The sequence below is a fragment of the Drosophila gunungcola genome, unplaced genomic scaffold, assembly GCF_025200985.1.
Source record: "Drosophila gunungcola strain Sukarami unplaced genomic scaffold, Dgunungcola_SK_2 000026F, whole genome shotgun sequence".
Classification (NCBI taxonomy): Eukaryota; Metazoa; Arthropoda; class Insecta; order Diptera; family Drosophilidae; genus Drosophila; species Drosophila gunungcola.
Window position 1 is genome coordinate 288474 of NW_026453205.1, and position 17467 is coordinate 305940.

At 31.9% G+C, this 17467-nt stretch overlaps 2 protein-coding genes across 3 annotated transcripts in view; both read right to left on the reverse strand.

The window, feature by feature from the left end:
• Positions 1-743: 743 nt before the first annotated feature.
• On the reverse strand, positions 744-1522 carry LOC128263921 (integrator complex subunit 3 homolog). Its single transcript, XM_052999199.1, has 4 exons — positions 1375-1522; positions 1188-1313; positions 942-1130; positions 744-886 (listed from the first exon to the last, which is right to left on the reverse strand). Exons 2-4 carry the CDS (start codon positions 1239-1241, stop codon positions 815-817), a joined length of 315 nt encoding a protein of 104 aa, XP_052855159.1. The 5' UTR covers positions 1242-1313; positions 1375-1522; the 3' UTR covers positions 744-814.
• Positions 1523-5548: 4026 nt separating this feature from the next.
• The window catches only part of LOC128263920 (integrator complex subunit 3 homolog), a 78689-nt gene continuing 66770 nt past the window's right edge, over positions 5549-17467 (reverse strand). For both annotated transcript variants that reach the window (XM_052999197.1, XM_052999198.1), the window contains 4 exons: positions 6288-6432; positions 6101-6226; positions 5854-6042; positions 5549-5798 (listed from right to left, as the gene is read on the reverse strand). In XM_052999197.1, coding sequence (XP_052855157.1) covers positions 5727-5798; positions 5854-6042; positions 6101-6226; positions 6288-6432 — 532 coding nt within the window. In that variant the 3' untranslated portion in view covers positions 5549-5726. The remainder of the gene's footprint in view (positions 5799-5853; positions 6043-6100; positions 6227-6287; positions 6433-17467) is intronic.

Consider the following 17467-nt stretch of genomic DNA (forward strand, 5'->3'; position numbering starts at 1 on the left):
ACCGACAGCTGAAAATTTTTTTAATTTAAAAAAATCTTTAAAAAAATCTAAAGAAATAATTTTTCTGTGATATACACTTAGTTTAGAAGTCGTACGATACCAGAAATTTTCCGAAGGCGTATTTTTTTTTTAATTTTGTAATCTTGTGTTATCTGTGGAAACAGGGCTATAGAATCATTAGCTTTTATTCTTGGGCTTTGTTTTTGTCGACTAGTGTTAATAATCATGGTAGAAAAAAATATCTAAAAAAAATAATTATGTGAAACGAAACTTAAAAATATATTTGTAAAAATGAATGATGACAGTGACATTAAGGGACCGCATTGGCATACGGAATGTGTGATGGTAAACAAACAGCGCTCGAGCCAGCTTTTAAGGGAACTTATAGGCAGCGAAATAAATGCCAAGCGAAAAAGCCAGCCTAGCCAGGCCCTCGACCCATATCATTTGGACTGGGCCAACGTAACGTTTTACTACAATACCCTGGCTAGACGCCGGCAATCATGAAAAACTGTCGCGTATCAATCCTGGGCGGTCTCGAGCTGTATTATTTTTATTCTTAACATATTTTTTAAAGTTGCCGCCATCACAAACATGATTTTAAATAAGACAATTATATTCGCAGTAAAAAAAACATTGCAAGTTTTACATTAAAACGTTTTTTAATTTACTTAAAGTTTACATTCGTATTAATTTTAAAATCCTTAATCGAGTTAATCTAATCAAATAAATATTATAAATTTATTCGATAAGAGGATTTTAAATGTTTTTCTGCGTCACATTAACTAGGCCACAGCAATTGAAAGTCTAACTGTCAGTCAGAATCATTAATAGCTTTTTTTCTTTTCTTAGCCACTTGTGCCATTTTAGGTTTCGACCAATCCTCCTTAAAAATGTGTCATTTATTTAAATCGTATAGAATATCAAAATATGTTACCAACCTCACTAAAGTTTTCATCTGAAGAATATATTGTTTTCATCATTTCAGAATTCTTCTTATTGGTGGTGCTATGATTGTTGGCATCCTTTTTTCCAACAGGCTGCTTACGCCCACGGCCACTTCCACCGCGTCGCCCAACTGCTGTTGTATCGTCTTCCGCTGCCTGTGCAAACAGATCGCTAAATTGTTTCTGCAGATATTGTGTTAGCTCAATATTAAAAGTAACAGGTTATTATATTTTTTGTACCTTTGTGACCTCATTACTGTGAGAGTGCGCGGATTGCAGTGCCCGCTGCATCATACCATGAACGTAAAGGCCAGTACCTATACTATGCCTGCAACTTCTTCTATAATGCTCTAGATGGTATAATACCTATTGCAAAGATTGGTACAATTTATTAATTTATTGCTTGAAATAATTAATTAAAACGCACTTGATCAGCAGAAGGAGTACTACTCGCGACGAAATTCCCCTTTGATGGTCGTTTTCTTTTGTTGGGAGATGAACTCGGATATTTTGATGTAAGTAGTGATGCAATAATTTCTTCATACCGTTGGCACCAGAACCTGTTTATAAAACAAATAAAAAAAGTAAATGTTTATTTAACTTTCTATTTTGGCCCCACTTTTTAAACAAAAACCTTAGTAATACGTACTTACCTTTAAGCTCATCTTTAAAATTAGTTAGTTTTTTATTCTGAAAATCTAAAACTTTGTCTTTTCTTTATTTTTTTAATTGCATTTTAATGGTATAAAAAAATATTTTGAGCTTACTAAAATACGAAATGGGAATATTATCACAAAAAAGGAACTTTTTTTAATTAAAAATCCTTACCAGCTTTTTCAAAGCACGGACCAAACTTTTTGACGGTCATCACCAATCTTGATCAAAATTACTTTTGCTAAGAGTATAGAAACTTCAGAAACATAGACTTGCTCACAAAGTGAGTTAAACTTCTGCGACTGCAACTCTTTGTACAAAGGTACACACTCTGCAAGACATTTTGCACCGTGAAGTGAATTTTTCTTTAATACAAAGCGAAACACAGCAAGAAAACCGTGACAGAACGTATGCATAATGAAAACGCTTAAGAACAGATAACATATTAAACGAATTTTAATAAGAAATTGGTTTGTAAATGTAAGGTCGTTTCAAAATGAAATCCTTGAACTATAAATTCAGAAACCCAAAATTTTAAAGGATGCACAAATTGTACATTTTAGGCAATAGACATACAATTTTAGAAAAACAGTCCAGTCACTACAATCACTAAAGATATTACAATATCACTATCGACGTCTGCATAGGAGATGGTCAGATCTGCTGTGATGGTCCGATCGTAACGAGTAATTCACCAATCGAATCGCAGTAAAAGAATAGGGACTTTAAGAAAATTTATTGAGGAGTTCTTGAGCGCGTAGTGATAAAATATTCTACTTTTTTAGCACAGTTTAAATTTTATTGAATACGTGTCGAAAGTAAAACTTTTATTGGTATATCTCAAAATAAAAATGTTGTCGTGCTCGTTTGTCAGCTTCAAAAAATTTTAAGGACTTGTTTTAGAATTCTGGAATATATTTTTTTTTGTTGGGCAGGCCTTTATACAAAAATATGTGTTATTTACCGGAAAATCGATAAAAATAGCCAAACTTTTTTTAAAAATTGAATTTAAAACTATTCTTAGTTTAAGCAAACCGATATGAAATCCGATACTTTGCAATAAGTGAGCAAGAAAATTTAATGTTTTATTGGGAGCCAGACAACTTTATACTTCATTTTTATATTATTACAAATGGTGTTATAATTTCAGTCAGAAGGACACATTCCCGACCTTTTCACCATCACTAGGAAAGTCGATCTAGCCATATACGTCCTTTTGTCCTTTCGTTCCTACGGTTACTATCCTATCAGCTTAAAAGCTAATAGCAGTAGTTAAATCGAGCCGGATCGGACGACTGTATCGTATAGCTCCCGTGAAAACAATCGGACAAAAATATGAAAAATTTTTAACTTCGCTTTTTTTGAATTGATTTGAATATACTTCGATACAAAATAACGGTTTACTGTTTTATTTTAATTTTATTAAAACCGGACAATATCATATAGCTGCTTTTTAAACATAAAATCATAAAAATCGTATTATTGTTGTTTTAAAAAATATAATAATAATAATTTTTGGAATAGCTGCAACGGTATATAAACGTTGCCTTTAGCTTTAAAGTCTTGTTTGTTAAAATAAAATTAGTACTAAAGTATAACTAAACGTTATTTTTTTTTAAATCATCGAAATAATATTGACGCACTTTGACTATATTTTAAAATAAAACTTCTGATTTCAAACAAAAACACCTATTAACGAAGTAAAAAAGTCGTGACGGTCGCACCTTCAACATACAAAATATCTGATATTAAATTTTGTGACGAATGAATAAGCACTCGACACTTTTTAAATGTTCGTATTCAGCTCGCTGAGGTAAATAATGCCTGTTTAGGAACTGGGGGGATCCAACTTGTGCACCCAGGCGCAGATGGCTTGACCCGAGTGGCAGATGTCCTCAACACACGGGGGTCATCCGACGACCAATCGCGAAGATGATCCGTCTCCCGATGGAGGCCACTGATTCCAAGTGTTTCCGCCTCCCAGAATTATCCACTGTCAGACGTTCTTACTAGTCCTAAGTTCATGTCATCCTCTGGTGTCTGTCCTCATACAAGTCACAGTCATCCGCATCATTCATAACGCATTACTTTTGTTTTTATCTACTCCCTCACACAGAGAGTTTATGATGGCGTCAACCAGCAACCAACACGCTTACAGGTGCCGCGATTTCACGCGTTAAGAAAATGCCAACGGTTTCTCCATCTTTCGGCCCTAAAGGGACTCCGCGTTGTCCTAATTAACCGGTATTGCGCAAACTGCCTTGCTCACGAGCATTAATTTCTTTCGGAGACTAGAACAGGGTCGGCGGAATTGCTAAAATGCTTAAAGCTAGAATCGGACCGATTCTGAAACGCAGCCACAAAATAATTTTTAATAGGTTAAATATGTTTTTATAAACCAAATTTGTAAAGCAAAATTGTTCTTAAAATACCAAAGAACAATGTAAAAATATCATCTGCGCTTTTACTTATCGCAAAGTATTGTAAATCATTTAATTTCTGTGCTTGCGGAATTGAATCCGCCAGCCAATTGCTTGGCGGAAAGTTTCAGTGAGTTTTTTTTTGAAGTTAACAGAGACTAAACAGAGGGAACTTAGATTCCGTTTGAATCTTTCGGAAGTGAAAACTGGAACTGGTCTAGGAAATTCGAACCCGTGTGAATCTTTCGGAGGGGAAAACTGGAACAGGGCTGATAATTTTATTTTTGTAGATATGGCTGCAATTTTTATAAGCATTATAAATAGAAGCTAACTGCCTAATACATAAGAGAGATTTTATTTTTACCTCGCTTTTTGATGGTTTAACAAGTTCTTACACAACTCATGATTGTTTAGCTTTTTCAATATTTAATTTAGCTGCTTTTTATGCCAACACTGCACTGCATACCGTTAACAGTCCTGTAAGCGCTATGCCTACTGGGATGTTGTTCAAATTTAACGGACGAAAAAAAACTAAAACGCCTAACTTTAAATACCACAAGAAATCTAATTTCCAATGAATTTCAGGCATGATTAGCTTGTCCGATTAAGTCGGATACCAACATTAAATTAGAACCTATAACAATTTTTAACGGACTTTTTCGAGTGTTATATGTAGGAGTTTTACAATCGTTAAACAGTCTTAAATTTTCAAAAAGTTTGTGTTTGTCGAGTTCTTGCAGACAAATGACTTGTCCAATCCAATACAACAGTATGACAATGTTAAGGGTTGATCTATTGGAAGTTTTCTTGCACCAGGATCGGTTTGCCACAACTCGAGATATAAAATAAAACTTGAACCGACAGCTGAAAATTTTTTTAATTTAAAAAAATCTTTAAAAAAATCTAAAGAAATCATTTTTTGTGATATACACTTAGTTTAGAAGTCGTACGATACCAGAAATTTTTCGAAGGCGGATTTTTTTTTTTTAAATTTTGTAATCTCGTGTTATCTGTGGAAACAGGGCTATAGAATCATTAGCTTTTATTCTTGGGCTTTGTTTTTGTCGACTAGTGTTAATAATCATGGTAGAAAAAAATATCTAAAAAAAATAATTATGTGAAACGAAACTTAAAAATATATTTGTAAAAATGAATGATGACAGTGACATTAAGGGACCGCATAGGCATACGGAATGTGTGAAGGTAAAAAAACACATGCTTCCGACAGTTCAATCAAGCGCTCGAGCCAGCTTTTAAGGGAACTTCTAGGCAGCGAAATAAATGCCAAGCGAAAAAGCCAGCCTAGCCAGGCCCTCGACCCATATCATTTGGACTGGGCCAACGTAACGTTTTACTACAATACCCTGGCTAGACGCCGGCAATCATGAAAAACTGTCGCGTATCAATCCTGGGCGGTCTCGAGCTGTATTATTTTTATTCTTAACATAGTTTTCAAAGTTGCCGCCATAACAAACATGATTTTAAATTAGACAATTTTATTCGCAGTAAAAATAAAAAAATATAACATTGCAAGTTTTACATTAAAACGTTTTTTAATTTGCTTAAAGTTTACATTCGTATTAATTTTAAAATCCTTAATCGAGTTAATCTAATCAAATTAATATTATTAATTTATTCGATAAGAGGATTTTAAATGTTTTTCTGCGTCACATTAACTAGGGCACAGCAATTGAAAGTCAAACTGTCAGTCAGAATCATTAATAGCTTTTTTTCTTTTCTTTGCCACTTGTGCCATTTTAGGTTTCGACCAATCCTCCTTAAAAATGTGTCATTTATTTAAATCGTATAGAATATCAAAATATGTTACCAACCTCACTAAAGTTTTCATCTGAAGAATATATTGTTTTCATCATTTCAGAATTCTTCTTATTGGTGGTGCTATGATTGTTGGCATCCTTTTTTCCAACAGGCTGCTTACGCCCACGGCCACTTCCACCGCGTCGCCCAACTGCTGTTGTATCGTCTTCCGCTGCCAGTGCAAACAGATCGCTAAATTGTTTCTGCAGATATTGTGTTAGCTCAATTTTAAAAATAACCTGTTATTATGTTTTTTTGTACCTTTGTGACCTCATTACTGTGAGAGTGCGCGGATTGCAGTGCCCGCTGCATCATATCATGAACGTAAAGGCCAGTACCTGTACCATGCCTGCAACTTCTTCTATAATGCTCTAGATGGTATAATACCTATTGCAAAGATTGGTACAATTTATTAATTTATTGCTTGAAATAATTCATTAAAACGCACTTGATCAGCAGAAGGAGTACTACTCGCGACGAAATTCCCCTTTGATGGTCGTTTTCTTTTGTTGGGAGATGAACTCGGATATTTTGATGTAAGTAGTGATGCAATAATTTCAGACAGCTTTTCTTCATACCGTTGGCACCAGAACCTGTTTATAAAACAAATCAAAAAAGTAAATATTTATTTAACTTTCTATTTTAGCCCCACTTTTTAAACAAAAACTTTAGAAATACGTATGTAAATTAGATTTTTCACTTTGCGATATATTAAAAAAAAGCGATTTTTATTTTAATATACAGTGGAGTTTTATTGGTAATGTCTTAATAGTTAGATTCCCAAAATTGAACTGTCTTTACAATTGCATTATTCTTATAACTATGGCTTTTATCAGTGACAGCGACGCTAGCAGCGAAAGTGGACTTCGATCAGAAGATTTGGATTGGTCGAATTAGTGGCCTGATGGGTGGGTTGTCAGGCTGCATCTTTTGTTTATTAAATTTGGATTGGTCAAAGCTTTTATGCTGATGAATGGGTTCTCATGCTGGACCCTTTGCTTAAAAGTTTACCTCTTGTTTATGTCTGCTGTCGTCGGTAAAGGCGTGTGAAATGTTTATAATAAGGGGACTGTTGATAACAGGCGTGGGAAATGTTTATGTCTAACGGGAAATGTTATGTCTGATTAATTTGAATAACTCCTATAGTAGGCTCTGAAATGTTATGTTTGACAAATGAATTAATGGGTATCTCGGGATATACAGGCTGGGTGTTATGTTTGACAAATGTAAATGTAATGTAATGGGTATCTCGGGATATACAGGTTGGGTGTTAGGCTTGATGTCTGGAGTATTTGGTAATACGTCACTCGCCCCTCCTTTAGAACATTCAACATCCTTGTTGAATCTAACAAAAATTTCTTTTTTGTTGGCTAGGCGCCTGTAGGTAAATATGATGTAAGTAGTGATAGTTAAAACTATAATTATTAAAATTGTGAATACAATACACTTGTAAACTGTTTCTTGCTTTTCTTGATAGCTAATTGATTTCTTAATTTTTAACAATGGAATTGGTTCATATAATGTTACATTGGTGCTAGATAATATAATTTTATATTCGTTTATAATCTTTGAAGTAGTAAATTTTATGTTTCTTATTTCTAAAGTGCATTGACTTAATTGTATTATGTTGTTTCCCTGTATCGTTTTGTTGAATATTTCACAATCTTGCTTAATTTGTGTTTTGCTTAAATTATAAGTTATAATGATGTTCGGTTCAATATATTTTATAGATTCATTTTCTGATACAAACGTGTGTTGACAATTCGCTAGTTGATTAGTAAGAATTTGAGAGATACATTGATCAGTGATTATAAATTTTTGGTCTAAACTTGGTGTGTTTTCTAAATAAAAAACAATGTTTTTATCAGTTACAAAATATTCAAAATTATCATTTATGTCAATTTGTCGGCCTATATTATCTGGGTATTTTATAATTCTATATTTTTGGGTTTCCTTAAATGAAGTTGGTATATGAACTAAAATAAAAGTGTCTTTAGTCTGGCTACTTATCCAAGCTGAAGTTTTGATTGCTAAAAGTTTTTCTTCGTCTATATCATCCAACTCTTCATGTTTCAATATTTTAGGATTGAATATTCCTATTCTTGTTAATTGTAATCCCATTTGTAAATCTTCAATATACTCAAGGAAAATGTTTAATGAATATCTAAAAATGTGTAATGCATCCATTTCCTCTTCATCTTTCACAAGTCTTTTTATGTCTTGGGATTGTTTATTTATTACTGTAACTATTTCATTAAAATCTTTATTTTCAATTACTTGATCTTGTAAATTTTCTAATTTATCTTCTAGCTCTTTTTTATCGTCTTCTGTTAATGTTCCAAATAAGTATTTATAAGCAGTTCCTACAATATTAAATAATCCTCGTTTTTGTCTTTGTGTAGAAATAATTCCCTTGATTTCATGTTTTAGTTGTTTTAGTGCTAAGGCAATATCTGGTACGTAATTAAACTTGTTTTCGTATTTCATAAAGTCGTGGTATGTTTCTAATATTTTTGTTTGATTAATCTGTATCATATGATGTTCGTAATTTAAAGGTATTTTTACAATCCCTGTGTTCAGAAGTAAATAACCGTTGTTTGAAGTGATAGGTGTAATACTAATTTGTTGAGCTGTTGTCAATGTTACATTCGTCCACGTCATTATCAAGATCATTTTCAAGATCAGAGTCAGTACTGTCAGATTCCCTGGAATGATTAGAGAGATTTTGCGCTTTAGCTTTTTTAAATTTACTTATGTGCTTTATTACTTTATGACCCCTATTAGTTTCTTGCCAATGCTTTTCGTCTTTCTGTTCTAATGCTCCTGTCTTTTTGAATGGGTTTACTAATTTCGCTTTACGTTTCATATCTTTTTCAACTTTAGTATATCTAAGATCTACTTCATGTTCCTCACGATTTTTATTAATTTTATCTATTTTATGTTCTTTTTGTTTTTGCATATTTTTACTCGGTTCCATACCATAAAGAAAGATTTGAGCAGGGGTTTTACCAGTGGCATCATGAATTATTTCGTGATTATAGACATAAGTTGCTTTTTCTATATTCATTAATTTGTCTTCAGCATCTGAGAGTGTATTTATGATTCTAAGTTTTTCGTTAATTGTTTTATGAACCCTTTCTATGTCAGCTATACCGTTTTTACTACTAGTGATTTCAATATTGATATTTTCTTTCTGTAGCCAGTTTTGTAAAGATTTGGATACTAGACCGGGATCTTGATCCATTTTAATAGTTTTCGGTTTACCTATCATATTAAAAATTTTGAGTAATGCTTTTTTACTTTCAATCCAGTCTGTGGTTTTTGTTTCTATGATAGAAATGAATTTTGAATGAATGTCAATACATGTCAAAAATTTACGTTGGTCAATAAAATAATAGTCAATAACATATTTGTCACGAATATTTTGAGTTTCAGGAGTCTTTTCAAAAGGGAGTGCAACTTTTCTGTGCTCTGCTTTGCATAAATTACAGGCCTCGCATTTATTTATTATGTTTTGAATAAGTTTTTGTGCGTCTGGGAAATAGTATTTAGTTTTAAAATCGTCATACGTCTTTTTAATGCCTTGGTGTATCGTCTTTTCGTGTATTTCTAATATTTTTTCGTGGAAGTCTGCATATGTGGACAAGTTTGGAAGTATTACTGAAGTTTTCATTAATTTTGTACCAGTGTTTGGTTTAATTAAATCCATATAGGCTCGTTGAAAGATAGCAAAGTCTTCGTCATTATTAATGAACATAACAAAATTGTGTCCACATATGAATTTTATAATTATATCTTTTGCTAAACGGTCAGTCATGTCACTGTAAATTATTTTATTTATAGTTTTGTTAAAGTAGTGAGTAAGTTCGTTAGTGTCTTTATTTCCTTTTTCAAATATTAGTTGGTGATTAAAAACGTTAATAGGTCGTTCTGTGATCTGTATGCAATTGCCATTATCTTCTTGTGCACTATGCACTGTTGCTGCAGTAGTTTCTAATTCATCATCATTTTGAAAAACTTCTTCAAATTTTTTATCTTTAGTTTCCTTTTTTGTAATTCTTGATAAAGCATCTGCTACGTGATTCTCTTTTCCTTTAATGTATTTTATTTCATAATCAAACTCTCTAAGTTTAATTTTCCAACGTTGTAACTTCATATTAGGTTCTTTTATATTATGTAACCAAACAAGCGGTTTATGGTCTGAGCATATTTTAAAACTTCTTCCAAAAAGATAAGGGCGGAAATATTTGGTTGCCCATACTATAGCTAGTAATTCTTTTTCAATAGCTGCGTAATTTAAAATTTAATTTGTTTAAAGTTCTACTGGCGAAACAAATAGGCTTACCTTCTTGAGATAAAACAGCACCTAATGCATAATTGCTTGCATCTGTAGTTAAATCAAACTTTTTTTTCGAAATCTGGATATGTGAGAATTGGGTCGTTACTTATTAGAGTTTTTAATTTTTCAAATGCTTCGTTATAAGTTGGATCTTTAATATTTATTTTGGCTCCTTTCTTTAAACAAAGAGTCATTGGTTTTGCGATTTTTGCGAAATCTTTTATGAATTTGCGATAAAATCCGCAAAGGCCTAAAAATGATTTTATTTGTTTCGGAGAGTTTGGAATTTTAAAATCTTGAATAGCTTGAATCTTATTTGGATTTGCTTTGATTCCTTCAGTTGTAATTATATGTCCTAAAAATTCAGTTTCTCGTTTCATAAACTCACATTTATCTAATTGCAGTTTAAGATTTGATCTGCGAAGACGTTCGAATACTTTTCTAAGAGATTGGATATGCTCTTGCAATGAGGTTGAAAATATGACAATATCGTCCAAATACACAAGACAATGGGTACCTATTATGTCGTATAAAATATTATTCATGCAACGCTGAAATGTCGCTGGGGCATTTTTTAGACCAAATGGCATCCTAGTATACTCATAGTGACCTTTCTTGGTGGAAAATGCAGTTTTTTGTATAGATCCTGGGTCCATTTCAATTTGATGGAATCCTTTAGCTAGGTCTAATGTTGTAAAGTATTGACATTTACCTAATTTATCTAAAATTTCATCCATGTTTGGAATAGGAAATTTGTCATTTATGGTTATTTCATTGAGTCCTCTGTAATCAATGGCCATACGAAATTTGGGAATGCCCGATGCATCCTTTTTCTTTGGTACCATTACAATAGGACTACAATAAGGAGATTTTGATTTTCTGATAATACCTTGATTTATCATTTCCTCAATTTGTTTTTCTACTTCTGTGTCATAAATGTACGGATAACTATATGGTTTCCTATAAATCGGTTCTTCATGTTTTGTTTTTATTATGTGTTTGATTTCGTTCGTGAAAGTCAAATTGTCACCTTCGCGATACTGAATATCAAAATACTTGGACATTAAATAATGAAGTTCAGTTTTTTCTTCATTATTTAAGTGATCGTCTCTTAAATAATTATTTGTTAAGTCTGTTTGCATGGCATAAATATATTCGTCATCGTTTGTTATACTTGAAAAAGTTATATTTATCATTGGGAATTCGTAATTATTTAGAATAATAGTATTTCTCATGAAATCAATTTTGGCTGAGGTTTCTTTTAGAATTTTTCTTCCTATGAGAATATCATAATGATTTGAAAAGTTTTTTAAAAAAAATGTTTGCTTGGATGAAAATAATTTTGGGATGCTAAATTCGATATATTTTTCTAAAGTTACAGATTCTCCTATCGTTTGGACTTTTGTCGAAATATTTTTAGTTGGATATTTCAAAAAGTTTTCGTTTATCAAATTTATGCTTGAGCCTGTATCAATAAGACAGAGGCATAGTTTGTTATCAATTTTAATTTTTATTGCGGTGGTGTTTCTTCCGAGGCTATTGTCTGAAAATTTTCACTTGTGTCCATTGGCTCAGTTCTACGTTGTTGACCTGAGTCTGAGGTTCGGGCACGTTTTTGGGGAATATTAGTACTTTGAGTAGTCTGGGCATTTTGTACTTGATTATTTTGAAAAGATCTAGGATAATATTGATTGCCAGAAGAATTATTATTATAGCTGCTATTATTACCCCAGTTCCTATTTGAGTCGAACTTGTTCTGTCTCTGTTGATTGTTGTTATATCGATTTTGGTAGTTATTATTTTGGATTTTTTCTCTTTGACTATTATCTGACTGATTATTTGGGTTAAAGTTTCTTGCTGATCTAAAGTATTGATATTCGTCGTCATCATTAGAGTTTTGGGATGTATACGAGCGGGTATTTAAAGGTTTATCTACAAACAATCCTACAGCTTGGGCAGCTTGTTTTAATTTGAGAGGAGTTGATATGTCAAATTTGCTCAACGTAATGTATGTTTGAACTGGCAATTTTTCACGAATCACTTCAGCTAATGTATCATTCAAAGTTCTTGAAACTAAAACCGTGTTTGATGGATTGTTATCTAAGCTGAGTTTACAACATATTCTACTTGTTTGTTCTTCTAATTCTTCGACAAATCTACGTAAATTATTTTTATATTTAGTCTCACGTAATTCCATAATCATCCGATGTGGAGGTGTTGCGCTGTTGTATTCGCTGATAAGTAAAGTCCTTAATTCCTTCCAGTCCTGTGGTATATTTCTCATCAACAATGTTCGGGCTCGTCCTATTAGAAGGTTTCGGATGGCTGCTTGTATAATTTGATGTTGGGCTTCTGATGTTGTCGGATAATGGTAAACTAGTTCGTCAACTTCCTTTATGAAGAGAGCCAAGTAGAGTGGGTCTCCATTAAATTTGTTTATCTGCTTAAGTTGCAGAAGAAAATGGTTCATGGTCACGTCTGTAAGAATTTGTGTTGCTTTTGCGGCTGTGGCTGCGGCTGCTGTTGATGTTGATGGCATTTCCATTTTTACAGTTTATTAAAATTTTTTTTTTTTTTTTTTTAATTTTTTTTTTAAAAAAAATTTTGTTTACACGAAATATATCAGTTATTAGATTTATTATCGCTGAATTTAGACATTAGAAATCCTCATTCGTGATTTGACTAATGTTGTTGTTTTATTTTCACAATATTTAAGTAAGTTCGTTTTGCGGATACAAATAAATTTATTTTCACGAAGTGATTTTTGAAGTCCTTTTTAGGTAGTCACTCGCGAGGATATTACTTGTATCCTACCGGCTGCGCCAATTAGATTTTTCACTTTGCGATATATTAAAAAAAAGCGATTTTTATTTTAATATACAGTGGAGTTTTATTGGTAATGTCTTAATAGTTAGATTCCCAAAATTGAACTGTCTTTACAATTGCATTATTCTTATAACTATGGCTTTTATCAGTGACAGCGACGCTAGCAGCGAAAGTGCACTTCGATCAGAAGATTTGGATTGGTCGAATTAGTGGCCTGATGGGTGGGTTGTCAGGCTGCATCTTTTGTTTATTAAATTTGGATTGGTCAAAGCTTTTATGCTGATGAATGGGTTCTCATGCTGGACCCTTTGTTTAAAAGTTTACCTCTTGTTTATGTCTGCTGTCGTCGGTAAAGGCGTGTGAAATGTTTATAATAAGGGGACTGTTGATAACAGGCGTGGGAAATGTTTATGTCTAACGGGAAATGTTTATGTCTGATTAATTTGAATAACTCCTATAGTAGGCTCTGAAATGTTATGTTTGACAAATGAATTAATGGGTATCTCGGGATATACAGGCTGGGTGTTATGTTTGACAAATGAAGTAATGGGTATCTCGGGATATACAGGTTGGGTGTTAGGCTTGATGTCTGGAGTATTTGGTAATACGTCACTCGCCCCTCCTTTAGAACATTCAACATCCTTGTTGAATCTAACAAAAATTTCTTTTTTGTTGGCTAGGCGCCTGTAGGTAAATATGATGTAAGTAGTGATAGTTAAAACTATAATTATTAAAATTGTGAATACAATACACTTGTAAACTGTTTCTTGCTTTTCTTGATAGCTAATTGATTTCTTAATTTTTAACAATGGAATTGGTTCATATAATGTTACATTGGTGCTAGATAATATAATTTTATATTCGTTTATAATCTTTGAAGTAGTAAATTTTATGTTTCTTATTTCTAAAGTGCATTGACTTAATTGTATTATGTTGTTTCCCTGTATCGTTTTGTTGAATATTTCACAATCTTGCTTAATTTGTGTTTTGCTTAAATTATAAGTTATAATGATGTTCGGTTCAATATATTTTATAGATTCATTTTCTGATACAAACGTGTGTTGACAATTCGCTAGTTGATTAGTAAGAATTTGAGAGATACATTGATCAGTGATTATAAATTTTTGGTCTAAACTTGGTGTGTTTTCTAAATAAAAAACAATGTTTTTATCAGTTACAAAATATTCAAAATTATCATTTATGTCAATTTGTCGGCCTATATTATCTGGGTATTTTATAATTCTATATTTTTGGGTTTCCTTAAATGAAGTTGGTATATGAACTAAAATAAAAGTGTCTTTAGTCTGGCTACTTATCCAAGCTGAAGTTTTGATTGCTAAAAGTTTTTCTTCGTCTATATCATCCAACTCTTCATGTTTCAATATTTTAGGATTGAATATTCCTATTCTTGTTAATTGTAATCCCATTTGTAAATCTTCAATATACTCAAGGAAAATGTTTAATGAATATCTAAAAATGTGTAATGCATCCATTTCCTCTTCATCTTTCACAAGTCTTTTTATGTCTTGGGATTGTTTATTTATTACTGTAACTATTTCATTAAAATCTTTATTTTCAATTACTTGATCTTGTAAATTTTCTAATTTATCTTCTAGCTCTTTTTTATCGTCTTCTGTTAATGTTCCAAATAAGTATTTATAAGCAGTTCCTACAATATTAAATAATCCTCGTTTTTGTCTTTGTGTAGAAATAATTCCCTTGATTTCATGTTTTAGTTGTTTTAGTGCTAAGGCAATATCTGGTACGTAATTAAACTTGTTTTCGTATTTCATAAAGTCGTGGTATGTTTCTAATATTTTTGTTTGATTAATCTGTATCATATGATGTTCGTAATTTAAAGGTATTTTTACAATCCCTGTGTTCAGAAGTAAATAACCGTTGTTTGAAGTGATAGGTGTAATACTAATTTGTTGAGCTGTTGTCAATGTTACATTCGTCCACGTCATTATCAAGATCATTTTCAAGATCAGAGTCAGTACTGTCAGATTCCCTGGAATGATTAGAGAGATTTTGCGCTTTAGCTTTTTTAAATTTACTTATGTGCTTTATTACTTTATGACCCCTATTAGTTTCTTGCCAATGCTTTTCGTCTTTCTGTTCTAATGCTCCTGTCTTTTTGAATGGGTTTACTAATTTCGCTTTACGTTTCATATCTTTTTCAACTTTAGTATATCTAAGATCTACTTCATGTTCCTCACGATTTTTATTAATTTTATCTATTTTATGTTCTTTTTGTTTTTGCATATTTTTACTCGGTTCCATACCATAAAGAAAGATTTGAGCAGGGGTTTTACCAGTGGCATCATGGATTATTTCGTGATTATAGACATAAGTTGCTTTTTCTATATTCATTAATTTGTCTTCAGCATCTGAGAGTGTATTTATGATTCTAAGTTTTTCGTTAATTGTTTTATGAACCCTTTCTATGTCAGCTATACCGTTTTTACTACTAGTGATTTCAATATTGATATTTTCTTTCTGTAGCCAATTTTGTAAAGATTTGGATACTAGACCGGGATCTTGATCCATTTTAATAGTTTTCGGTTTACCTATCATATTAAAAATTTTGAGTAATGCTTTTTTACTTTCAATCCAGTCTGTGGTTTTTGTTTCTATGATAGAAATGAATTTTGAATGAATGTCAATACATGTCAAAAATTTACGTTGGTCAATAAAATAATAGTCAATAACATATTTGTCACGAATATTTTGAGTTTCAGGAGTCTTTTCAAAAGGGAGTGCAACTTTTCTGTGCTCTGCTTTGCATAAATTACAGGCCTCGCATTTATTTATTATGTTTTGAATAAGTTTTTGTGCGTCTGGGAAATAGTATTTAGTTTTAAAATCGTCATACGTCTTTTTAATGCCTTGGTGTATCGTCTTTTCGTGTATTTCTAATATTTTTTCGTGGAAGTCTGCATATGTGGACAAGTTTGGAAGTATTACTGAAGTTTTCATTAATTTTGTACCAGTGTTTGGTTTAATTAAATCCATATAGGCTCGTTGAAAGATAGCAAAGTCTTCGTCATTATTAATGAACATAACAAAATTGTGTCCACATATGAATTTTATAATTATATCTTTTGCTAAACGGTCAGTCATGTCACTGTAAATTATTTTATTTATAGTTTTGTTAAAGTAGTGAGTAAGTTCGTTAGTGTCTTTATTTCCTTTTTCAAATATTAGTTGGTGATTAAAAACGTTAATAGGTCGTTCTGTGATCTGTATGCAATTGCCATTATCTTCTTGTGCACTATGCACTGTTGCTGCAGCAGTTTCTAATTCATCATCATTTTGAAAAACTTCTTCAAATTTTTTATCTTTAGTTTCCTTTTTTGTAATTCTTGATAAAGCATCTGCTACGTGATTCTCTTTTCCTTTAATGTATTTTATTTCATAATCAAACTCTCTAAGTTTAATTTTCCAACGTTGTAACTTCATATTAGGTTCTTTTATATTATGTAACCAAACAAGCGGTTTATGGTCTGAGCATATTTTAAAACTTCTTCCAAAAAGATAAGGGCGGAAATATTTGGTTGCCCATACTATAGCTAGTAATTCTTTTTCAATAGCTGCGTAATTTAACTCATGTTCATTTAAAGTTCTACTGGCGAAACAAATAGGCTTACCTTCTTGAGATAAAACAGCACCTAATGCATAATTGCTTGCATCTGTAGTTAAATCAAACTTTTTTTTCGAAATCTGGATATGTGAGTATTGGGTCGTTACTTATTAGAGTTTTTAATTTTTCAAATGCTTCGTTATAAGTTGGATCTTTAATATTTATTTTGGCTCCTTTCTTTAAACAAAGAGTCATTGGTTTTGCGATTTTTGCGAAATCTTTTATGAATTTGCGATAAAATCCGCAAAGGCCTAAAAATGATTTTATTTGTTTCGGAGAGTTTGGAATTTTAAAATCTTGAATAGCTTGAATCTTATTTGGATTTGCTTTGATTCCTTCAGTTGTAATTATATGTCCTAAAAATTCAGTTTCTCGTTTCATAAACTCACATTTATCTAATTGCAGTTTAAGATTTGATCTGCGAAGACGTTCGAATACTTTTCTAAGAGATTGGATATGCTCTTGCAATGAGGTTGAAAATATGACAATATCGTCCAAATACACAAGACAATGGGTACCTATTATGTCGTATAAAATATTATTCATGCAACGCTGAAATGTCGCTGGGGCATTTTTTAGACCAAATGGCATCCTAGTATACTCATAGTGACCTTTCTTGGTGGAAAATGCAGTTTTTTGTATAGATCCTGGGTCCATTTCAATTTGATGGAATCCTTTAGCTAGGTCTAATGTTGTAAAGTATTGACATTTACCTAATTTATCTAAAATTTCATCCATGTTTGGAATAGGAAATTTGTCATTTATGGTTATTTCATTGAGTCCTCTGTAATCAATGGCCATACGAAATTTGGGAATGCCC

What these genes read in the sequence shown, in the direction of transcription:
- LOC128263921 (XM_052999199.1), bottom strand. Translation starts at nt 1,241, where the DNA reads ATGATGCAGCGGGCACTGCAATCCGCGCACTCTCACAGTAATGAGGTC. An exon ending in ACAGTAATGAGGTCACAAAG is followed by an intron (nt 1,131 to 1,187) that starts GTACAAAAAATA and finishes CAATATCTGCAG; the next exon opens with AAACAATTTAGCGATCTGTT. An exon ending in CAGATGAAAACTTTAGTGAG is followed by an intron (nt 887 to 941) that starts GTTGGTAACATA and finishes CACATTTTTAAG; the next exon opens with GAGGATTGGTCGAAACCTAA.